General features: G+C 36.6%; 1 protein-coding gene across 1 annotated transcript in view; it reads left to right on the top strand.

Annotated features, from left to right (window-relative positions):
- The first annotated feature begins 1,378 nt into the window (after positions 1-1,378).
- Snoo (Sno oncogene) overlaps positions 1,379-26,498 on the top strand; it is a 101,350-nt gene continuing 76,230 nt past the window's right edge. Inside the window, exon 1 of the mRNA XM_073088832.1 lies at positions 1,379-2,192. Within this exon, the coding sequence (XP_072944933.1) occupies positions 1,395-2,192 (798 nt within the window). The 5' untranslated portion in view covers positions 1,379-1,394. The remainder of the gene's footprint in view (positions 2,193-26,498) is intronic.

Raw genomic sequence — 26,498 nt, 5'->3', positions numbered from 1 at the left:
GATTACCCCGCGCGTGTCGCGTTCCCATAGACTAACTTGTAGTAATATACCCAAAGGTGACGCTTGTATGCCTTACGAGCTCTCTACTCTCAGAGACATAATAAAACATAATTCTTAAATTATGTAGCATTAGAATGGGAAGTTATTTTATAACTAAAGTGTAATTCTTGTCATATGCCAGACTCTTTAATGCCGTACGAGATATTTAGTCTAAAAGACAATATAAAAATATTTCTTAAATTATGTAGAGTTGGAGACCTTAGTCATTGTCAGGACTAAAGTGTAGTTTCGTGTCAGATTCTTTAAAGGTTTATGTGATATCAATTCTTAGAGAATCATTGAATATTTTTCCTACTATAGTGTCAGGTTATTTTTATGCAAAATAGATGTAGAGTAAGGTAGAGGCGTAATCCAATGTATTGTACAAGATCAACTTGTATAATTTTTCTTTTCATAATTTTGTCAATTAAAGAAATTATAAATGTATATTTTAATTATTTATAAGATAATATGTTTTTGTTGCAGCGAACTACCTTAATTAGCCATTAAATTAACAGCCTAAATTTCTGAATGATAGTCGGTTGTAGTACTAAAACATTATTTAAATTTAATGAACTGGCTAACTGTTGCTAATAATAACTTACATTTGAATGGAGTATTTAACATACGTCAATTATTGGTGTATGTAGTATTGGTTACCTTACGGTTTTTATTGTATGACATAAGAAGTGCCCCATTTTCTCATCCCTTTTATAGAGTGGATTAATGATTTCGAACTATTGGAAGAGTGTATACTAACTGTTAATATTGCGCAGTGGTGTCCGTATGGTAGTGAAATGTCTCTCTGTCACCGTCGGTGAGCTATGACCGGCGGAGCGCCATTCTGGATATTTTGACGGGAAGGTCGGTCACGTGACGCGGCGCGGGGCGAGGTGCGCGGGGCGCCGGCTAGACTCTCCAGTAGCCGAGCCATCCGTCTGCTGCTTTGACTGCGGCCGGTCGCCGGAATCCACGCCCCCGTCTCGCGCGCCCGCTCCACTACGTGCGCCTCGGGACGCGGTCCGCGGCGCCTTTCCAATCGGAATTCCTCCTCGAGCCGCCGGATCCGCGAGTGGAGTCGAACGGCCGCCCGGGACGGCCGGATAGGAGATCCGACCGGGTGATGAGAAGGAATCGGCGAGTATTTTTGCACGGTTCCGTGTGCGGCGACGGGGCGGGGACGCCGGCGCGGCGCGCTCGGCCGGGCCGTCGCGGTGGCTCGCCTCGCCTCGCTCGGCAGACATGTTCGGATCGCGGCCGGAGCGCGTCGTGCGGTCGCGGGGCCGCGCGCGGTAGTCGGGTGTAGGCCGTGACATGCGCCCCTCGCGCGCAGGCGGCGAGCGACGGGAGCGACCATGGATATAGTGACGCCGCACATCACCTCCGTGCTGAAGACGTACCAGGCGAGCGCGCCGCGGAGCCTGCAGGGCCCGGGCTGCGGCCGCGCCGGGCCGGCCGCCGCGCCGCCGCCGCCGCCGCCGCCCGCCGCGCCGCCCATCCTGCTGGCCGCCGACCCCGTGCTGGGCGAGCGCGGCGAGACCGCGCTAGAGGGCGAGCCCATCTCCTGCTTCAGCGTGGGCGGCGAGCGGCGCCTGTGTCTGCCGCAGATCCTCACCTCGGTGCTGACGGACTTCACGTTGGAGCAGATCAATCGCGTGTGCGACGAGCTGCAGATCTACTGCTCGCGGTGCACGCCGGAGCAGCTGCACGAGCTGAAGTCGACGGGCGTGCTGCCGCGCTCGGCGCCGTCGTGCGGGCTGATCACGCAGACGGACGCGGAGCGGCTGTGCGCGGCGCTGCTGCACGCGCCCGCGTCGGCGGTGCGCAAGCTGCACGGCTTCCGCGTGTACCACGAGTGCTTCGGGGGCGCGCGCGGGGTGTGCTCGCCGGATCTGGGACTAGTGCAGTGTGTGGAATGTCGCGCGGTATACTCGCCGCGCCGGTTCGTGTGCCACTCGCACGCCACGGAGCACCGCACGTGCCACTGGGGCTTCGACTCGTCGCGCTGGCGACGGTTCCTGCTGGTGGCAGACGAGGAACCCGACCGGGAAAAGTGCGCCGCGCTGCTGGACGGCGTGGCCGAGCGCGACGTGCCGCTCGTGGCCCCTACACCGCTTATTGCTAAGCAACAACTCCCTGTCAAGAGGAAACAGGTAAGTTTACTGGCCAATATAGTCCAACTCTATATTATACTTATAGATAAATATTATCTACATAGGTCTGAAACATGTTTGTACAACGCATTGAAACAATTTAACTGAACCAAGTCCTAAGATAGAATTGGAAACAATGAAAAATGGCTCTACATTATTTGTTATGGCAGTAATTAACATATATCGCATGATTATATTCTGCATAAGTTTTTATTTACCTTATGTTTGCAGATAGTAATAATAAACTTTCTTAGCGGAATCTGATTCAACGCCTCTACACTGTTGAAATATTCCAATAAGAATTAAACAGTCTCTACATAGCCGCTATCCTTTATGAGAAAGATGTGACAAGAGCAGACAGTTTCTAATTATTCTAACAGAATATTTTCTTGAATACAACATGACTTTTCGTGGTCAATATAGCCCATTCATAACTGTATTTTCGTTAAAACTAAAACTTATGAAGCTCTACCTGACTTTGATCTCAGACATGTTGCTCCTTCTGGCTTTTCACATGATTTCATTATAGCCATTATTGATTCACTTCCTTAACACAATGAAATGGTTTTATAAAACTACTAATTAATATAAAAATAGGTAGCAACATAAAGTATATTTCCAATAATACGCATTTTATACTTATGATTTATAATACTAAATGCTGAAAATGCTCAAAATCAATTTGAGAGTTGAACAAAACCCTATTTTCTAGTGCATACTAATTACAGCCTTGTCCGCTACATTTGCATACAGTGTCGCTAAATCCTTAGAAATTAGTTAATCGTCACGCCACGATGCAAACATCTGCTCGATTGTTACGCGAGTGGCGTTCCACCTCTCACGATTCTACTTACACGTAGTTAATTATTACCCGTTCGACACCACATGAATTAACTATGACATAGGGTTTAACCTTCGTGAGATAGCGATTTACGAGGTTTTGTATTAAACTGTGAAAAACGGAAAATAGAAAATTGCAAATCAAATTGCAAAAGTTTATTTATTCATTGAATCATAATTTAATGATTTCTGACATACTTGTTACATTTCATTCATACTACAACTATAACCATTATGTTCACCTATTATAGCAGTGATAGCTTAGCGATTTGAAATTTGGCTTCGGAATCTGAGTCTTTAAATTTGAATCAGAGGCGTCTTGATTTTTAAAATTATAGTGCATATTATATCATTTGGTTAAAGATAAAGAAAACTATTGTGGGAAACATTCACGCGAACTTTATATAATACGCACTTTACCAACTTGGTGAAACCAAATCTCTCATTTTTTAGAGGAAGAGCCCAGCAGTAGGACATTTATGGCTAGACGACGACATAAAACAAGATTACAAAGAAAGTTCCAAGATAAATCAACACAACGCGTCTTATTAGAATCTTTCATACCTACATTCCAATTGCAAACATAGCCTGCGCACGCGCATCGCTGCAGACGGATCGGTTATTTATTTACGTAGCAGTTTTATCTAGCGGCGTAATTACACGTCTGAGTTTATGTCTGCGATTCAACATACTTTAGTCATCAGATACGCGCCATTGGATCTCGTCAGCCAGTATTACTGGAATTTCACATTCTTTGCGATAATTATCAAGCGATATTATTGTAAAACTCCGATTTGTTATTTTATTTCCTTGTTAGTTAAATGTTTGATATTGTGTAGGTTTGTTCGTTCTGGAACAAATTAATTAGTTTACTAAAACTTTGTAAAGGAGCTTTGTTTATGGAGAAGAAGCGACGAAAGAAACTTACGTACACGCATATTTTTCATCTTATTTATTTAGGTTATACTTAACTTAATTGACAAAAGTAGCCGTAAGGAGGAGAGTCACGTTCCTTTGGCATATACATCCCGGTAAAATCTCGCTAACAAGCATTTCCATTTTAATAGTTTCTATAGACAACCATGCTTAGTCCTGTTTCTCTTAAACTACATCTGAATTTGTCCAGGACTTTATATATTACACTTGGCACGCATAAAATATACACAGTTATTAATTATTTTGTGGGTATTGCATTGTTTTCAAATTATATACATAAAAACCCGACTGCCTATTAATATAGCCTATGTCATACCCACAATTTAGACGAATCCAGAGACACCTCATATCTTAACATCCGTGAGGCCATTAGGCCTATAAGACTTGCCCAATAACGACATACATATTATACACCCAAAAACCTACTCTACAATCGTGTAATAATTATAGTTTAAAAACTAAAAACCACGCTAATATCGCAAAGGAAAATCTTTAATCCTGATACCTGACGATCCTTATGAGGAGAATGGGATTAAATTATTAAAATGATGTATTGTCATCGGTTCCTGATAATTGTTCAAAATTTTAAATTAATCGGACCATTCAAAGTGGGTAAAAATCGAGTTCAAAGATTCCGTTACATACATAGATACAACCAAAGCTAATAAAACGGTGTTAAAAATTAGAATTGTTTTATTAAATAATATCTATGTATATTTTATATGTTATATATGAATGAATATTATTGCACTTTAAATAACTATATCAAATTGTGATAACGTTATCTGTGGTAAGCTTTACTTTGGATATTATCACGTCACGGATGCTAAAACCATTAAAATACTATATATCATGATAATGGCATTAATTCGTTTAATCCTTTAATGTATATAAACATAATTAAATTAATTATATTTCGTCTAGAAAGATCATGTTAAACCTAAGGAGTTGCAATGCATTTGCGATTCATTACTGTTCCCTTACCATGAGTTTTTGCGTTTTGACAAATATGACTGTTTTGGTATTTGTTTACGTATTTGCCCATATAATTTACAATCAGCGCCCCTAGAGGATTGTGTAAGAACTTGGAAATAGTATGGGCCAATACGTAAACAAATACCAAAACTATATTTGTCAAAACGTTAAAACTCCTGGTAAGGGTACTGTATTGACTTGGGTATAAATGGCAGTGGCCACTTACCATCAGATGAATTGCAACTTTGCTACTCCATTCATGTAAAAATGACAGATACTTGAGCTGACTCGAAAGTGGAACATAAACAGAGCTTTTCCCAGTAGTTATATCAAAAATATAGTAGTAGTAAGAGTAGGTAAGCAAGAGTTGATATTTTTAATCGACTGCGTTTTACACAATAACAGAATTATTTATATTAAGTTTGTAAATTATTGTCTTACTGAGACAAAGCTTTGTTAAAGAGTGTTATGTTTTTCGAGTGTATTTATGTATGCTTGTTTGTTTCAATCTTAACATAAATGAGTGTCGATACTTTTAAACCCAGTGACACTGGGTCTATAATTTTTTGTTGAATTCAAGATAACGTTTTTGAATTTCTTATTTAATACATAACCGCGATTCTCATTTTGAATATGTGACTTAAAATAGGTATATTATAAATATTAAATCTACATTAAATAAAAAATGTGATTTTAATTTCGAACACAGTAACTACCAAATAAACATTTTTATGGCAAAAATAGGTGATAAGAAACCTTATTGCCATCAGCAGGATGTACCATTGATATCGTCATAGCCGCCCCCAGCAAAAGGTATTTTTCCATCAGATTATTAATACATAATAATATAAAATCTAAAATACCTATATTTTCTTATCATTATTATGTCTGCCGCGGGCATAACAATCACCCCGTTATCGGCATTGTCGCAAAAAACAACTTTATCACCATTGATACCTACTATCAGAATGTTTTACGAGGCTATTATTATATGAAGGTCTTGTAACGAAAATATTTACTAGTCATGAAGTCGACTGTACGAGTCATTTGTAAGAAATGTATACCGTGTGTTTTATACAATGGTGGTAGGTGGTTCGAATCCACAACCTAGTCTCCACCTATTGCTAAATAAAAACATATATACTTCTTAGGTTTGATTGTTCCTAAAAAAAATTAACGGTTGCACTCAGGGAGTACCACCGCCACACGTATTTCTGCTTTAATACAGCAGTGTTAAGCGTTGCTGTGTTCTAATAAGAATGGTGTGGTGAGGTAGAGACATTTATACAAATGCGTTTGTGGCTAACCTTACGTAGGATTTTAAATCTATTTGGGTCGAGTGTGACTACTTACCATCAGGTAGTCCATCTGATGGTTAGTAATCACACTCGACTCGCTTGCTCGTTTGCTACGTCTATATGAATACAATGCATGTAAAACTTGTTTTTTAACCTGGATCCCCTTTATTCATTCCTATTTAACTCTATTGTGCTGCCAAACAGAGCTCTACGTAACCACAGCAGGACATTTCTTATTCGGTGATGAGTATGGACAGACATATTCGCAATTAGACTGCAATTCATCGTTGTGACATATCGTTTTAAAAACCTAGACATCTTTCCATTTTATTGAGCGATATGATATCTAGACGTACCTAATCTCTTTGAAAACGACGTATCATTTACGTAGACGAATCATGTAAGTAGACATGGTTCACGTGGTTGATCGGTCGCTTTACTAGCTCGATTTGCATGTTCCAGGTTCTATCCCCGGCCAGACAGATATCTAAATGATGAATTTAGAGATCCGTATGGGTTTATGTGTATTCGTATGTGTCGATGATATCCACGACACGGTAAAATCCTAGTAGGGACATAGATAAGTATATATATCTCACCGCCTTGTTATTGAAGGAAGCCATTAAATGGCTTAAACGGCTGACAATATGTTAGCCATTTAATGGCTGTCATGGTGTATATTACACGGAACAATGCTGACATGTGCAGTTAAGTGGTGCAAAACACGAAAACGAAGAAAAAGTGCGGAGAAATATCGTTTCATTCGTAAATGCTCTAAAAACTACATTTTTTTAATATTTTTCAAAACACGAAAATAGATGACAGTGACAATTTCAATTGTCAAAACTGGTTACATTTTCTTGTTAGGATCTTTACTAATCTATGGTGTGGGGTTATAAGTGTAGAAAGTGTTATGTAATTTCCGGAGTCATAGTTAAAATTAACTATGACGTTTGTAGGTAAATAAGTCGCTCGTTTAAAAGTGTTATGCTTAACTACTGCTTTTAACCGCCTCAAAAGCTTTCAGCTCTGAATCGTTGCAAAACACTTTCATTTGATGTCGTTAAGTGTTTGTGTATTAAAGTTTGACCGATTTCCGTGTTCTTGGACGCTTTATATACTTTGATGCGTGTCGAGTTACTAGTGAGTAGTGATAGCTTAGTGGTTTGAAAGATTAGGTAGTATGTACCTCTGTATAGTTCGCGTAAAACTGCTAGTCTGCTCTGAATATAGAAATGAGTCGCGTCGCCATAGCAAATTGTATGACTACACCTGCTCGCAACAACTTCAGAGCGGACTACCAGTTTCGCGTGGACTATACATACGAGTATCTGAGGTTTAAACTACACTACACCACCGATCTTTCGAAGTTAGTCATATATATAATAATGACTTGAATTATTGTTAAAGCAAAATTTCGTAAATACTACACGCCTGTTATTTTAAGTTGGGAATGACCTGTGCCCAGCAGTGGGACTAACGTAGGGTCCGACATGCACTAATGTACTAATGTCTGTCGATATACCCATTACCTTTTTTTTTATAATATAAGAGTAGCAGACGTGGCATGCAGTCCACCTGATGGTAAGTGGCTATTGCCGCCCATGGACATCTGTAATAAACCCCAGATAGGATTAGATATTCCTACCTGAGGTCGGCCACAGATGCGCCGCTACCCCTGAGGACTAAGCTGGAATGCCTCGGAAAAGTCTTTCTCCCTTACCACACCCTTCAAACCGGAACACAGCAGCACCTAACACTGCAGTTATTAGGTAGAAATAGCTGTGGCGGTGGTGCCGCCGGAGTCGAACCACAAAGGGTTCTACCACCTAAAACCTACCTACTCGAAGTTTCGGCCCGCACGTGGACTGAGCGATAGTTTATCTTTGCTTATCTTATTGTTTCGGCTGTTAATATCATATATTACCAATAACTAAGCTTTTTGACATATCTCGCCTGGATAAAGGCATTATAGCTTAACTGATAGTGGACCGATAATAATGTCTATGTCTACTGCACTCAGTGCAATGAAATATATTTTTGGATTTGTTTACTAAAGATCTAGGTTAGACTTCAATGCTCTGTTGATTTTGAAAAGTGTGCAATGTACACTCCTATTACAGGGATATTACGATAATCATAAAGATTTTTATCTTTGTAAGGTTTTAATTAATTACCAATTGAGCTTTTGTAGCACTGTTAATTATTGGTCGCACATTACAGTGAGAAGGAATTAATACAAGTTTCGCACATTACTAAACTTACGAGTATTTTACAGAACACTTATACAAATAAGTTTTCCTTCACCGTCAAATCAAGTTATATTTATTCTTAGGTTAAATTGTTCAGTTCAGTGTTCAGTCTCTCAGATTTTTCTGTCAGACGAATAGGTTTAAACGTAGAATATCTCAGACATTAATGATAGAGTCGCACCAACATCAAACAGAGGCCATCCCACCGTAACCTTCGGTCTTCACAACCCACTCATTTCACTGTTAACTAATTGAAGTGTACCGTGAAAACACCACACAAATATATCCCCTTTGCTATTCGAAATATAGATGCTATTCAGTTGCACATTTTGACATTTAGTGCAACTTGTAATTACGATATCATTGCATGTTTCGTTCGGAATGTTTCAATAACACAGCATTTATGTAATTTAGTGTCCATGTTTCTTAGAAGGCTCGGTCCTATGTCGGTGATACATTCCTATTTACGTTACCAATAATATAATTGAAATTAAAATGTCTGTCTCTGAATTTAAGGTATCTGTGTTTTTTCAATCTTATTTTATTCATCTATGTACATTGATACAAATAAAATAAAAAAAAAACAATGTGAGCCGTCACGGGACGCCTGGCAGATGTGAAACATCGACATTATTTTGTAAAAGTAATATGCAGAAAAGAACATATTGTGATAGGAACTAAATATGTCATAATGATAAAATAAAATATTACGATTTTTTTCCAGATAACGATGCGCATGGCGACGCGTCGCCACACCGTACACACTACTGCATATAGACTGTATATATATACCATCGTATAGCGTGGCCACGGCATGCGTCGCCACGCCAGAAATCGGTTTTACGTGCGGCTATAGATGTTTCACATCAAAAATAGACAAGCAATACAAATAATTTTGAAAATATGACTTTAGATATAAACTGCAGTCGGACCCAGATACATTGCAGGCTCTAAGAACTAAACAAGAACATTTCATAGCATTTCTCTTATACAGCTTTTATAAGAAAAGGTATGATACCGAAAGAGGTGTGGCGATAACGCAGTTGACTTACTAAGGGTTTTACTACCTTTTGTGGTCTATTTATCCTTGACTTTTATGAGAAAGTCGAGAACTTTATTGTGAGCAATATTGCGAATACTAATATAGAGCATATGTACAGTGCATTAGTATTGTACATATATTATGTTACATTATCATAATTGTAACATTTGTAACCGTGGGAATATACCGCTGGAAATAAATATAACTAATGGCATAGTAGTCAACCAGTGATTAAATTTGTACAATATTCTTACTGATATGAATTGAAAATGGCAGACCAAGCTTACGTAAAATGGCATACCTTTCAATTTCTGATACACACAAAAATTGGCATAACGATGATGAACTGTGTCGATTTAACGTCTTTACCATCGAAGTCTTTACCTACTTATCTATGGCCAACTATCTAGAGGCACACAATTCGTTAGATAGGCACATGGTTGCGTGTAATCTCTTAGGAAGACGCGAATAATAGAGCGAACTGAAGGACAAAGATAAGAAAACCCGATTCAACCGTCAATTGGGATGTGTTTGCAAGAGAGAGACGGGGAGTACGAAATCCTTTGTCTGTTGCCGCTACTTTGGGATTAACCCGGAGCTTTGTGGGAGACCGAAGTTTTCCCGGTGAAACAATAAAAATTATAACTTCCTTAATCCATGTTCTATATCGCTTATTTATCGCTTGTCTCTCAATATTCTTACAAAAGCCTCTATGGAATTGAATATCAGATAATTCAAATTGGAAGATGAATTATTCAAGTTGAACATAATCTCCATTGTACACGGTACCTTCCACAATGCAATACGTATGTTGAATAAAATTTCTAGCAGTGTTATCAAACATCTAACCACGTTGCACTATCCTCACACAAATAGTCGTGACATTAAAAAAAACAAACCCTTCCCTTGGCACCAAACAGTCTCGCCAGCGTGCCAATTGGGTCGTCAATTTGGCCTAGCCCAGTCTAGTTCGCGAATTAATAATGAACATACATACTTGATTATAGATAGAGACATTTAATGTTTCCTAAAAATACTATATACCGAGACCTTTTATTAAATTACGAATAAAACACAATATTATTTTTTACTTTCATTAATAATTAGGTAAGTAATTGTCAAGAATGAGTATGAAGTAAATACATAATTACGTAGGAAAAATTAAACAAATATAATCATTCGTTCGTAAATTTCATAGACATCTCACCGTTTTGTAATTGAAGGAAGCCATTAAATGGCTGACCATGTGTCATAAGTGATACAAAAACACGAAATCAAAGAACAATTCTAGAGAAATATCGTTTCATTCGTAAATGCTCAACTACATTTATTAATGTTTTTCAAACACGACAATAGATGACAGTGGCAATGTTAATTGTCAAAATTGGTTACATTTTCTTGTTAGGAGTGAGTAACCTACTATTCTATGGTAAATTCTTAGATAGTAGGTAATACAGATCCAAGTGATTGGCACTACGGTCCTTCAAACAGAGTTAAGTAAAGTCCACTAGACATTGAATTAATTACATCAATACAATTCATATTTTATGCATTTTATAGAGAAACTTTAATGTTTTAGAGGACTTAACAGTAAGCTTTTTATTTAAGTATGTAGGTACATTAAATATTTTAATTTGTGCACAGAGCTGCGGGGGCGATACCTGCGCCATACACGGAAGCTCGTCAAATTATCTATGTATTTCATTGAGTTGTCAGAAACTGCAACACCTTGTACGTTGTAAGTGTAGAAAGCGATATTTTTTAAATGCCAAAGGAACCTCGCCCATGTATATGCAACTGTTATTTACTAAGCGTATTATTGATAAAACTTTATTTACAGATACGAAAGTCATAGAAATATGGTTAAACTAACAATTACTTTGAAAAGTTACTGAATAATAATAAAAAAGAATACCTTATGGAATAGACTTTTTAACTTTTGCTATTACCTATTAAATTTTTATTATATCTAATGACACATTTTATCCAAGGCTTTGATTATTACCAAACAAGTAAAAAAATATTCACCTATGTACATATTATGTTAAAATACAAAACTAAAAACACAATTTTCCTCGCAGTTAGGTATTACTTTACGTGCTATAAGCTTCAGAATAGTATTTATGACAAAAAGATCAATTCAAAGTTGATATCCGTTGGCAATAAAACCGCAATGTTAATAAGATTCGATGTTTATACGCAGAACCAGTTTGTAAACAGACTTATTCACTATTGATATAGTCCGCGTAACACTGCTAGTCCGCTCTTAATATAGAAATGAATAGCGTCGCCATAGCATACCATACCATATGACTATTGACTATACCTGCTCGCAACAACTTCAGAGCGGACTATCAGTTTGGTGCGGACTATAGTTGTCCGCTAGTTTGAGTACGCGACTTTCGCGTGGACTATTATCCCACTGCTGGGATTCCTCAATGGCTTTCAGAGTAAGAAGATCAAAGTTCTACATGTTAGCTAGGTGTGGATTGGCAGACTTTACAAAACTTTGTGAAATTATGGAAAACTTTAGGACATGTTTGCTAAAGGACACACTGAATTTTATTAGTATGCAATGACACTAATCATTGATTAGTATTTTGTGTTTAATTTAAAAATACGTTTGCGTGTCGGGATTTCAATCCCGGACCCCTAGTCGCATGTGGCTCTACTCCATAAGTAAAAAACAGATATAAGTTCATAACTAAATTATTAAAACAATTCTAGTTTTAGAATTAAGTATTGCGTACATATAGGTACCTGAATTTATTTAGAAAAATAGTAATTAGAAAAATGTTACAGACAAATAATTTTATTTAATATTAAATAACATATCTTAAGTCATTTTTCTTGAAAATAAATTTAAAGTTGAATGAGGTAGAAATCGCAAATGCCCAATCGCAAATCTCTACCTTATTCAGCAGTCTCGTGTTGCTGTACTCGGCACACAGTTTGCAGGTGTGATGAGGTAAAAAATTAGTTATAGTATATACCTAAGGCGTTCCAAATGTAACTTACTCTTCAGTGTCTCCTTCACTACAACTATGAAATCCTGAATTATTATGATATGTCTTCATTATAAAAATAGAAAGAAGAGTAGAAAGTTATTTTTGCCTCCGACCTTTAGGAAATTTTCTTACACCTACATTATTTTTTCTTAAATAACAATATACCTATTTCTAATAGAAAACAGGTTCTTTCTAGATTTTAATGCGTAATCGTATCGTTTCGTTTTAATTTATATAGTTCTACATTTATAACAAACTTGAACGAAAAAATTGTATTTCAATTTACTTTTTAATATACCTAATAATAAATACAAAGATAGGATATGAGGTTAAAAAAGGTAATGGAAGTAAACCTATTCGTCACGTCTTCGTCTGCAATGTTCGACACAACGGTGATCCCAAAATTTGAGGTCAACATCGCGATTTGCAACGCTACAAAATAAGCTGATTTTAAAAATAGACCCTAATTAGTATGCTGACAGTACTCGTGAGCCTGCAATTCGCATGCGAACATATGAACGTGTGTCTATGTTCAAGTAAGCAAACGACCAATTTAAATTCCCATCATGCCGCTCTCACTGCAACTCATTCTCGGTATTTTCATTTTTGTCGCGTAACATTCACACTCGGTGTGGTAGGTATAGCCCGACCGGATTGAAGAGGCACTTCAAAACGGAGCAAACATTTGTGCCTTGTTTACACACAACTCGGCCGGTGTAAATGATTCTTGCCTAGTAACAGTCTGGCAGAATAGGTAATCTACCTACTCGTATTACTTGTTTATAGACGTGAGGGCGACAAGCAGGCCAGTGTTTTAGTTTTAGTGTTAAGCTAATACCTACTTCACGGAATTAATGTTATTGTTCAAAGAAAATGATGTCATGCTTAGACCAGACTATTGTAAAGACGTTAAATACGCTGACTTTAGCGTAAAGATTTTTCAATTCGAAAATTTAGCAAAATTCTATTAGGTATCTGTTTATTCTCCACATTAATCACAGAACAAGATAACGCCTGTAAAAACATGAGAGGCGAAGCCATTAACACATTTTAAAGTTGCTGTTGAAAAAGATGAATGTCCGTCCGATCTACAATGTAAGATGTAAATCAGATAGCAGGAAAACACAGTATTCATGAAGTTGGGTGCGTATCTAAAAAGATAATAGAATCTGGTTGGTCTTCGACCTCCGTAGAATCAAAACAACACTGAGCGATCCGTCATAGGAATTGGAAATTTGAATTAATTTTTAAAACAAGTTTAGTATTGCAGCGATACACGGCGCGCTGCGGGGTGCCGGTGCCAAGAATGGACACTGAAAATATCGCGCACATTCAAACCGGTCTTTGTGAGGACGCAGACACATTCAGCGTTCAAACGCTTTCTCAAATAGGTAAAATATCGAAATGTACAAAATGTAACGCACATGTTGAAGCAAATCTTAAATAAATAAATAAAAACACTCTTTGTTACTGTAATACTATTAATAATTCCCGTTAACAAAGGATCTGACAAGTTGGAAGAAAGTCAAGAAAGTCCTTGCAGTGAAGTCAAATAGGTTAGATGATTGTATTAATAACTGTACCCAGTACATTCAGTACGCACCTACTTAGATTATACTTATTGATTAATGTTACCTACTATTTGATAATTCTTACAACATTGTTATTATGCTCGTATAGTAGTCGCCTTATCAACTAGTGGGAGCTGTCGCGCGTCGGAGTAAATAATATTTAGTGATATTCCAATACCGTCATAATAAATACACAGTGGAATCTTATCGAAAATAACCTTTATATAGAAAGTAGAACATTTTACCTATCATCTGACGCAATATTATAATATCGTTATGTATTTAATAGCATAATGTGTATTATGTTGCAAAAGCTACATTAAAACAAAGTATTGATACCTTCCATCAAGTAGCCATTCACTAGTATTAACTATAAAATAAAATAAAAAACAAATTGGACGCTCAAGCGACAGCGGGTTAACCGACTACTCAGTAGCTTAAGCGAGAAGATATCTTATTATCGCTCACGATAGTAGCCCATGGAAGATCAACCTTATATGACTCTGTTTTCAATGATTATTGAGTTATCTTTTATCGCCTGTAATCTTCCTGCGAGCTCTCGTAAATTAGTTGTAACGGCGTCCGGCGCTTGTGACATGCAAATTATTGATTATCGATTGATTGTCAGCAAAACCGCTGAGTATGAAATTTGCTAATAAATGTGAGTCGACCATATGAGTGTCAGTTTCGCGTAGTTCATTGACACTTTCACAAAGATCTGTCTCCGGCGGCCTCGATGAACGAGGTAATGTATGGTAAACAGGCTGGTGACACGTCTCGTACCATTTATTTGCGTCCTAGTGGTGCAAAATGTTTGCACCGAAACTCACTTGCCTGACAGGTTTTTGTTTTGTAGGAATGTGGAAGGTGGATCGTAGAATTTGGATTTTATGAGCACTCGATAAAACAGGTGTGCTTTATTAAAAACAATTCTACTTAAGACTCGGGCTGGTCAATAAATTAATCTATTTTATTCGCCAATTCTGGTTCAAGTTGTAAATGGAAACATAATAGAGCAGGCTAAGCTAATATAAGTTTTTACCAAATATATCTTGCTAGAAATTCATTTTACAATATTTATACCCGATTTCTAGATACATTAGAACCTAAAAGAAGTAGCAAATAATCTCACGTGATATAAGGTGGTCACTACCGCTCTTATCGTCTGTAAGCATGTAAATCGATGTTCTACGAGAAGAAGATAATAGTCTTTTGAACACCAAATTTGCTCCAATACTTAATTGAGATACACTGCGTGAAAGCCATATGTAACCCAAACAATATTTTATTTAATAGTATTATTATAAACAATTATCTGTGAATACTAATGTAATACGCATATTCTTTTTAATACTACGTGAATTAGACAAAATAATATTGATATGCTTATTGGATACATTAAAATACAAAAAATCAAATGGTTATCTCTATCCGAAATAAATTAGGCTGTCGGACGAAAGAGCGATAAAAGATTACTTCATATACGGACAAATGGAAGTCTATATGTTATAGAAGTAACAAATGACCATACTCCTGTCCTGGACTACTGTGAGTAATCAACCCTAGATAGAATTATAGCTCTACCTGAACCAGGCCATAAATACGTATATGCTGCCCCTGACTACTAAACCAGAACGCCTCGTATCTTTTCCTTACCAAAATAATTATAGTTTAAAAACTAAAAACCACGCTAAAATCGCACAAGGAAAATCGTTAATTCCCTGACTCCTGACGATCCCGATGAGGAGAAATGAATAAAATTATTAAAATCTTTTATTGTCATTAGTTATTGATAATTGTTCCAAATTTTATATTAATCTGACCGTTCAATGTAGGTAAAAAACGAGTTCAAAAATTCCGTTACATAAATACATACGTACATACATAGATACAAGCTAATGGTAAAAATCTTCCAAAACACATCAAAACAATACTTAAATGTTTTTACGACTTGGGCGAATACTTTGCACATAAGGAAAATAATCAGTTGCTATATTGACATACATACTTTTTTCATGTTATTTAAATAAATTTAATTAAATTAAACATATTTGACATTAATATACATAATTGACTAAATTAACTAAAAATTATTACTGTATTATGAACTTGACATTGCACACTATTTTTATAGTAGAATGTAAGAACATATAAAATATTTGTCACCATTTACCATTACTACATTCTGGCAATAAATAATTTTCATTTCATTTCATTTTCATTTCATTAACACTGTTGTTATAAGTCAGAATTAGGTGTGGCGGTGATGCCTCAGCCACATCTATATGTCTTATGATCTTATCCAGTCAGGTAATAATTTAAATAACATCTTAATTATTAAAATAATATTATAATTTATTAAAATAAAAGCTGAACGCTGTCGTTACCTGACCTTACAAATTTATGAAGCCTAATTAGTATGGGTTGTATTTAGTACTGAGTTTTTTTAAACAAATATTTTGGCCTCGCTGGTATACTAGTTAGGATGCAAAGCGAAATAAAAAATACTTGATTGAAGTTGCCTGGTCTACAATACACATGATGATAAGTGGTCACTGCAATTTATATCTGTAAGCAACTCTATGTATAGTTATCACCAAACTGCTAGTCCGCTCTGAAGTTGTTGCGAGCAGGTGTAGTCATACAATTTGCTATGGCAACGTGTTTCATTTCTATATTCAGAGCGGACTAGCAGTTTAAGCGGACTATACTTCACCTGAAGCCGATTACAGATGCGTTGTCACTCCTGATGACTAGACAATCAACGTCTTTGTAGGTGTAGCTGTGGTACTTCCCCGGTCGAACCATGCTAGTTTTACCATCTTTTTTATTGTTAAGTACACACTAATGTTATTTTTATTCAGAGAACAAAAAGTGAGCAAGAGATTACCTTAAGGCAGTCCTGATCGCTGATTGCAACTTATAATTAACAATCGAAAGGCTAGACTAGCTAAATAATACACATGTCAGATAGCAACAACAGATCAAGCACTCGCACGATTACCAGTAAAGTGTCTACGAATGGCTGACGTCTGCCGAAGCCGTATAAGGATCAGATACACGTGCCGTTCATTATCAAGTTCGTTCACTCAACACGCCGACTTCAATTTGTTCATAATGAAATGCACGCTATTGTTCTTGGCAATGCCTAATCAGGTTTTGACTAAAAACTTGTTTAAAGCGTCTGGTTCTTTAAATCGACAAGTGAAATTATTGCACAAGACTCTCGAACTCTTCGATTTTCGATCGAAGTCATGTGAAAAGATCTAGTTTTCTTAAATAATATAATTCAGGAATAGAGGACACGCATACAGTCCATCTGATGATAAGTGGCTAATGCCGCCCATGGACATCTGTAATTAGCCCCAGATAAAATTAGATTCCTACCTACGGTAGACCATACACCCCTACCCCTAAGGATAGTTCCTATCCTAGTAGTATCTACACAAGAATGGCGTGATGTATTGTACCCAACCATTCTAAATAGGGATAGAGATCCTTGGCTAAAAAGGGCTGCATCTCGATTCAACTATTCTTAATTTCATATAAATTTAGTCAGTGGGAATTTAATGTAAAGGTTCTTAGGTTGTACGGCAGAAGTAAATGAAAGACTGGAAATGGAATCTATTTCTAGATCTCTAATTCTAGAATTTCATTAACAGAACATAGCATCTGTAACTTTATGAAATCAATATGCTCCACCAAGCATGACTACCTTTCATAACATTTGCCACTAGCGAACACCTACTCAAAAATCAATCACGCTAATGGACAAAGTTATGGGTATGTATAATTTCAATGGCAATTTACTACGTCCATTTGCGACAAATAGTTTTTCAAAAAATTCAAATGATTGTCCAGGTCATACCGCTACCATGCATAAATAAGTCTTACACATCGACTTAGTTTTTTTTCGCTACGCTTCCATATCTATGGTCTTACATGTAAAATTGCAAAGAAAACCGGATTTCCAAAGACTTATTATACATCACTCACTGAGTACCTTCATCCTCACGCTCATTCAGCGACTTGACGACTCCGCAACTGAAATACACGCCTCGTGTACGAATACATCTAAATAAAGCAGATAATGTCATCCGTGGCCAAAATTACTTCGTGTAGGAAGGCAAATTGTGAAAGTACTTCGATATATTCTTGTTTTCCAAAGGAACAATGTTACAATCCATAATAATAATAATATAATACTTTATTGCCTCAATATACAATACAATAAGAATTACAATTAAGATTTACAAAAAAGTAACAAACATAAGATTGTAGAGGCAAAAGGAGGTGGCTCAGCGTTTGCTGACACAGAGTCCGGGTTCCGTGCAGCGCTGTTTTTCAGCCACATCCTTGTCCCGCAGATGTTAAGCGGGAATAAGTGGCCGCCGCCTTTTCAAATACAGTTTCCACACAATTTGCATTACAATCCATCGTTTTAAAAGAACGCTAAATGACTAACGCCCGTTAAAAATAAACCAATATTAAAGTTTTTGTCTGCCAAAGGTCAAAGGTCGATTTTTGTCAAACAAAATAATCAAATTTCGAATTATGATAGATACAGATTGATTAACATCAATGTTTACAATTAACGGACTTACATTGAATTGGGCAGAATTGACACTACCAAAGTTATTTATTTAATTGAATTATCCAGAATCATTACTCTCACAGCGAAGCTTCCCACCTACACATGTATCGAACTGTGGTCGAAGTAATACTTGTATTTATAGGACCGCACACGTTCCTGCTTATCTGCCTGCTATTGACAGCCAGAACCCACATCCACGCAGGTGAAAACATTCACCCCGGGAGGCAACTCATGACATTTTTCATTTCCATGCTGGCGCGTAGCTAAAGTTATTATTCCCTACCCACCCCCTGTAGGGGAGCGGGCGAGGAAAGCGCTGAGAGCTATATACGTACGCTATGTGCTTCTAGTTCGTAGTACATAAAACGGAAATAGTTTCTAGGGTTTCGTTTACAACGGCACACTCACTTGATATCGATATTTTAGTAGTGCTTCATGAATGTTACATAAATTTCATGATAGGCTTTGTCAGTTTCAATTGACTTTCGGGGCTCAATTTCATTTTCATAACATTGCAAAGGTTATAGAACTCAGACATAACAAATTCTGACCCTACATACATTCATAGTATACAATTCCCTAGTACACGTAATACCTTCCTGAAATAAATAAAATGTTTTCTATAAAACCCTTTCAAGCGTATCTCATACGTACTTTTTATTCATCGACTTCCTTCCTCATTCTTTATACTTACGTTAGAAAATGGCAAAGGTTAATTCGGCCATACAGTCTAGTGGTAAAGATTCCTTTCGTCGAGCAAAGGTTAATTGAACCATACAGCCGTTTTAAATGTAATGAATAAATCCTTTGAACAACACAAAGGTTTGTAAAGCTGTTATTCTCTCGTAAATTCTGGTGGCATTCACAAAATGATACCCGCGTCATGGTCTGTAACGCTCTATTTGGGTCAACTAGGTCAGGGTATGTTGGTTTTTACACGTGTGGAGGATCGGGATTTATTGGCATCATAATAATATGATGAGTGTGCAGAGTAAATATCATTAGCATAATGTGCCACTTCCATCTTTATCATGGTGTCTAGTAAATCTGTATCCTATACAAGAGCGTAAAATGTGCGATGGCACAACAAAGGAAAAATTCTAGAAAGCCTCCAGAGCTCTGTTTGATTTTCATATTAATAGGTTTCAAAACAAATGACTATCTTATGACCTAACAAATTTAATTTTTAATTTAATTATCAAGCTGTGAATCTATTTTGTTTTTATTAATTCACACTTTAAAAATGAATTCACGTATTTTTTGTGTTCGGAAATTATTATTTCTGACCAGTTTCATCTCACATTTTTGCGATTACAAAGAATTATTAGCAATCTTATCTTAAAATGGGAAGCCAGCATTTGAAAACAGTATAAATCAAGTAATTATTACGTATTTATACACAATATGGAACTGTTTTTATAAAGGAAAAAAACTTAGAGCAGCGTAAAAATAAAAAGATAATTATCTCTACGCTTCAAGCACTCGTATTTTAGTTGAAAGTTTACTTGAGTATTTCTTATTTTTTCCGATGACGATACAGAAAAAAAAACATTGTTAAGCTATTGCATATCTTCTATCGCGGGCCTTGAGCGTGGAGACTGAATCCAGAAATTCCGTAACGAAAAAAACCTAACACCCCCCACTCCGACCGGCACAGCGGTGATACTTTTTAGTAGCGATCTGTGCGCCCCGGGGCGCACACGCCAGTTGACGGGTTAATGACTTTTTGCATACTGCATAAATAAAATAAATATATAATTGTAATTGCATAAGTTGATAAAAAATGCTATGCAATAGCTTTACCGCGGCAGTCTCCGAGTGCCATACGTATTTTTTTCTGTAATTCTTATAACATGAATTTTAATTATTCTTCCCATTCCGAACCGTCCATTAGCAACTATCCCTTGAGCGATAGTTCCGTAGGCTACCATTTTATCGCTATGGTACCCATAGAGCAATTTCTTACCGATACGTCTCAGCCCTTCAATTTGTTGTATCAGCGACAAAAAATCCGTCAACAGTTGATTGTCTACGAGTCTGTATAGATACATAGGCTAGTAAATAGTCGCCGTGCACCTTTTTTCAGTCCACGACTTAATCGCTGAAGCTACCAGTTCAAGCGTATAGTATAATCGTTTTTATTGTTGAACAAAACCAAACCTTTTCTTATGTTCTTGATCAATTGATATCCAGAAACAAAAGAACGAGAGGTTCTCTGGATAAATGGCCCGATAATCTGTAGAAAAAGGTAGTAAAAAGATGGACCCAGTACCAGTAAAACACAGCATTTGTATTTCGTTTTCGTCACTATCATTCTAAACGTCTCAACAAATGCAGCCATAAAACTTATGGTAACTAAATTATTATCAGCTTTGTAAGATGATGATGATGATTTCTATGCTAAGTGGCAACACGCGTAGCGGAAAATATCTAAGTCTGTGGTGGGAACTGCTGTCCGTGGACGTGTATACGTATCAATGCTAGATAGGATAACAGTTCTACATTACATGAGTTCGGAAACAGATGCGTTGCTAATTTGCTTCTAAAGACTAAGTTGGAACGGTCATATCTCACTCTCACCACATGAATTATAAAGGCGGTAGAACCCTTTGTGGTTCGACTCCAGCGGCACCACCGCCACACCTATTTCTGCCTAATAACAGCAGTGTTAAGCACTGCTGTGTTTTGAAGGGTGTGTTAAGGGAGACATACTTTTCTCCTAGGCGTTCCAGCTTAGTCCTCAGGGTTAGCGGCGCATCAGTGGTCGACCTCAGGTAGGAATATCTAATCCCATCTGGGGTTAATTACAGATGTCCATGGGCTGCAGTAGCCACTTATCATCAGGTGGACTGCATGCTCGTCTGCTACTCCTTTATTATAAAAAAAAAACATAGGTTTTAAACCAGAACAAAGGTATAAGGCAGAAACAGGCGTAACGGTAGTGCCATTTAACCACGAAATTTCCACCACTCAGCTTGCAAAAGACCACGACTGCTGCGTTAATAAATTTATCGTTGTGAAATAAATGGCTTATCAAATTCACGCATTGCGCAACCAAATCAAGTGGCTCGAATATGTTCAGAGTGGAATTTGACATCTAATTATACATTTTGGCCGCGTGACAATCCGCCCTCAGCGGCTTCGCGCAAATAAACCGAAATACGATTTATGTTCTATTTCTGCTGCTTTCTGCTGCTAAGTAGTATGAACGAAGCGGCAACTCGATTTTTTTTTCAATTTCGAGAGTTGAATGGGCATTATATATTATATTATATTGAACTAATGATTTAAGAGAAAGATAAATAAGGCCGATAAATGGATAGCACTCATTAGCAGCTAGCAGTAAATAATTACTTTCTAAGTCTTTTTTAAATAAAAATAAATGTTTTCATTCACTCGTCAAAGCCGTCGGAAATAAGATAAAATTCCGTTAGGCACGAGTAAAGTACCAATTACTGGAATCCTTTGAGGGGATTTTAAGAACATTACAATTTTATGAGATCCCACGCAACCGAGAATTCCTGTTAAGCCCTTTCTATACTTTCAGAGAAAAGGTTGAAGCTTCAGGAACTTGACCGAGTTAATTAAGAAAATTGTTTGCTCCTTATATTCTATTAAAAATGAACGTTAAAATTTTCATCTTTTAAGCGAACAGGTTTTCGTAAAATTTTAGTAGCTTCTCAATAAAGCTTCCAAAATTTTAATAATAATATAGCTTAATAGAGAAAACCAACATTTAAAATACATAGTTTAAATAGTTTATATATTCTATAACTAAACTTTAGTAATTACTAAGAATCTAGGGTTATTTAAAGATAAAACAGTATAAAAACTGTAATAAAGTTCTGTTACGACATTTAACATTTCGAAAAAATACATACTTATTTTTAACCCCGATTGAATTCAGGTAATAATACACTTTTTGGCTAAAATGGGTTAAGTTGGCCTTATTTCACTAGCTTTTGGATAACACAAAAAATCTTTACAGGAACGTATAAACTTTATAAAACGAATAATATTTATTGTTAATGTTTTGGGTTCTTGGAAATTAATTCCTTTATTTTAAATTTAAATTATGTTGAAATTGAAATAGTTTTGTAGCAAAGCTCTTCTGGCGATAATAGAGCTCAATGTGCTATCCGGGAGCTTTCCCCCACGATAAAAAAACAGCTGTAATGTAAGTATAACTTAACTTTTAACGTTTTATCCAAGCTATGTCAGTAGATTAATTATTATAATTTATTTGTAGTAATCGAATCATATAAGATTCCTATTAAAAATAAATTAAATCGAATATGCATGTAAACCTACACTTAAAGCATAGGATTTTAATACTAAAGAATCTAATAAGTACAGCAAGATATTCATAAACAGACAACAGGAACAAAAAATCTGATGGTAATCAGCTTGCATAAACATAAATCATTAAAAAAACTCCGGTAGCGCGTTACAACATTAGAACATTTCCGCTTCGAGCACTAGTTCGCTCCCTTTCAACATAATAGGGCATCAATCTAGCGAACAAAACACCGTAAGTTGTTACACGTAAGCGTGGCTGTCCGCTCGGCTATTTACCTTTTTAATTTATTCACATGTGAAGTAAGTTGCAATCATTGCAACGCGTGCATCCAGTTTTCTTACGCATCGCAGGTTAGCATGACCTGGCGTGACGTCACGCCGCCGCCGCCATTACCGTCTGCGCGCGCGCCCCTCCCGCGCCCCGCTGTCTGAGAGAACGGCTGACCAGTGACCTTGTCGTGCCGTCCCGCTCTAACACACCGCAGCCGACGCGCGCGACAAGGACGCGCGAACCGGTGTAGAAATAAGTTGTTTGTGCACGAAAGGTTCTCTTCTCTTATTTATTTTAATGTTTTTAAAAATCGCATTGTAATACGCGGTCAAGTTAAGTTTCGTTTGTCAGGGGTAACGACCTTGAGCTCGCTTAGCAACCGTACAGCCTTAATTGTTACGTCAAAACAGAACGACGATAAAATAGCTTCGTTTTAGTTTTGTTACAAAAAATGAGCACGAAAGTTGCGCCTTTTTTGCGGTTTGCTGCGTTTTTCTATGTTTTTTGTTTATTCAAGAGTTATTTCTAGCTATCTATCGCGTCTTTTCTCGTTAAGCTAGTTAAGTTACTTAGTTAATGTCAAACTTAATAATGTAATTTTTACCTATAGGTACTCTCTGGAATGTTGGATCGTAACGAGTCATTTCACAAAAAATGAAAGACCTCTTCAATAGTTAGACGTTTTTACATATCTCATAGAATATAAGAAAAGCTCGAGCTAAACGGAACTCAAAATAAAACGAACTCAAGTCTTTTATTTATTAAGTACCTGTCTTGAAAATATATAAAGTACCTACTCGTAATTTCACCACAAACATGGCTTTTACGAATATTTTGAATTATTTAATTAGGTTACTGCCCTTATTTGAGTAATAATGTTTTATAGTGAGTTCAATGCACTGTATTTCTTCTTGCGGTCAGTTTAAAAATAAAAATATATATTCTTACAGCAACACATAACTTAACATTTTTTCGATTTAAGATAAAACATATTAAATGAGCAATTATAATTTTACTTAAAAATTAAATTAAATATGCAACATTTGTATTATACCTACTTACTACCTTAGGTATACTTAGAGCCTGAGATCTCAGGTAGAACTTTAGTTCTATCTGAGGTTGATTATAGAAGTCCAAGAGTGGCAGGTGTCACTTACCATCGGGTAATGCATGCAGTTCACCCGATGGTAAGTGGCTACTGCCGCCCATGGACATCTGTAATCAACCCCAGATAGGATTAGATATTCCTACTTGAGGTCGGCCATAGATGCGCCGCTACCCCTGAGGACTAAGCTGGAACGCCTCGGAAAAGTATGTCTCCCTTACCACACCCTTCAAAACGGAACACAGCAGTGCTTAAAACTGCTGTTATGAGGCAGAAATAGGTGTGGCGGTGCCGCCGGAGTCGAACCACAATATTCCCGATATTTGTGTACGCAACCCGTGCGTTTAAATTAAATAAGTTTTAAGTGACATTGGACTCAGATGCCGTTTCAGCATCCCAATTAGTGAGATAACGAACTGTAGTTAATATGTCTGCCCTTTTATTTAGTCTGTCAGTGACTCAGAGTGAATCATTCCCACGTTGTAATTCACAACCTGCTACTTTTAAGGAAATGTGATATGTAACTACTTTATTTTAACTGTAGGCATTTCTCCTACACTGAGATTTTTATGTCTTTTATACACGCTTCATCTGTAAATCTGTAGAAAGTTACATTACCATCTCTACCCATAGATTGGTAATAAAATATCATTGTCTCTACCTTACAATAAAAATTAAGACAAGATTATGATTAATTAAGACATTAAGACAAGTTTATGAAGATGCATTTCGTTCATTACAACATGTTATTTAGTAGCATAATTGAGCGAAATAAAACTTACATGATTTTAGACTAATATTATCGCGAAATTTAGACATTTTAATATGTAACGGATACTCACGATACGCAAGTTTAATTTTAATATTTTTATAAAGAATAACATTATCCTTCCAGTAAGGGAATCGTTGCAACAACGATGCCGAGCCACCAAAATTATAAAAAATCAGCAAAAAAGGAAATTTCCAATCGGCAAAAAATTGCATCCACCAGCAAAACTCGTCTAAATTTTATCTGTGGCATCACAGATAAAATATCCGATGATACGAGGTCGTTGCCCTTGGGGGCGTCTCCTGTCAGCTGTTCGCAGGACGTCGACCTGCGCGGGGTCCGTCCCTACCTCACAGCTAAGATAATGGGTACTCCACACCATTGGATATAATATAGTACTATTTTATTCCGAGCTTTGTAAGTGAAAAGTTTTAAAGAATTTAGGAAGGATATTTTTTCTAATATTTTATTCTAGGTCCCCATAGATTAGTAAAGATTACTCACTCCTAACAAGAAAATGTACACAGTTTTGAGAATTGAAATAGTTGCGTAAATAAGTTTTGCCACGTCTCCATGCTAAAATGTCCCTAAAATATTTGAAATAATTATTTATTTATTATGTAAATTACGCAGTATTAATTATTTATTCGTAAATTTTCTCTAAAAATGTTTTTATTTGTCAAGAATTAAAAAAATAACTTACTAATAAGCCGTCTGTGGCTTCATTCAATGTCAAGGCAGCAAAGTATCTTTACGTATCTATGTAGGTGCCTAAACTTTTTTTACAAGGATTAAGTGTTTTCTCGGCGGCGGAAATATGACCATATCTAATCATGAATTTTGTAAGATATTTTATATATAATAAAGCTTTTCAGTCACCAAAACAAAACAAAATTAGCTGACAAATAAAAACCACTCCATTTAACTGATTTTTTTGCCTATCTAAGTGCAGTTACAGTAAGTATACAGATATAAGTTAAATTAAATAAAACATATTTGTATATGAAAATAATACATTAGTAAACGCTAAGTAAACGCCTTCTTCATAGTATTTGCAAATTTGTCTGAAATCTGCCAACACGTACTAGATAGCCTTAACTGAATCTTATTCTAAGAAGAGACCCATAATAAGGAAGATTATGGGTACATGACTATCTATGGAAATATGTTATTCATAGACAACGTGAATCTTATTGCTACGACTTATGTACAGCCAGCTCCAAATGTAAATGAATATATTAAGGTTCCAAAAATACTTATACACCCAAGCGGTTATAAGTAGCTGAACACAACTTGCACCATATTTAGATGAACGTAGTGAAGTTTCAAAAGTAGCTGAACAATGA

This window comes from Epargyreus clarus, unplaced genomic scaffold (assembly GCF_041222505.1).
Source record: "Epargyreus clarus isolate Ecla_fem2 unplaced genomic scaffold, WU_Ecla_fem_2.2 ptg000027l, whole genome shotgun sequence".
NCBI lineage: Eukaryota > Metazoa > Arthropoda > Insecta > Lepidoptera > Hesperiidae > Epargyreus > Epargyreus clarus.
This window is presented reverse-complemented; position numbering and strand designations above follow the sequence as displayed.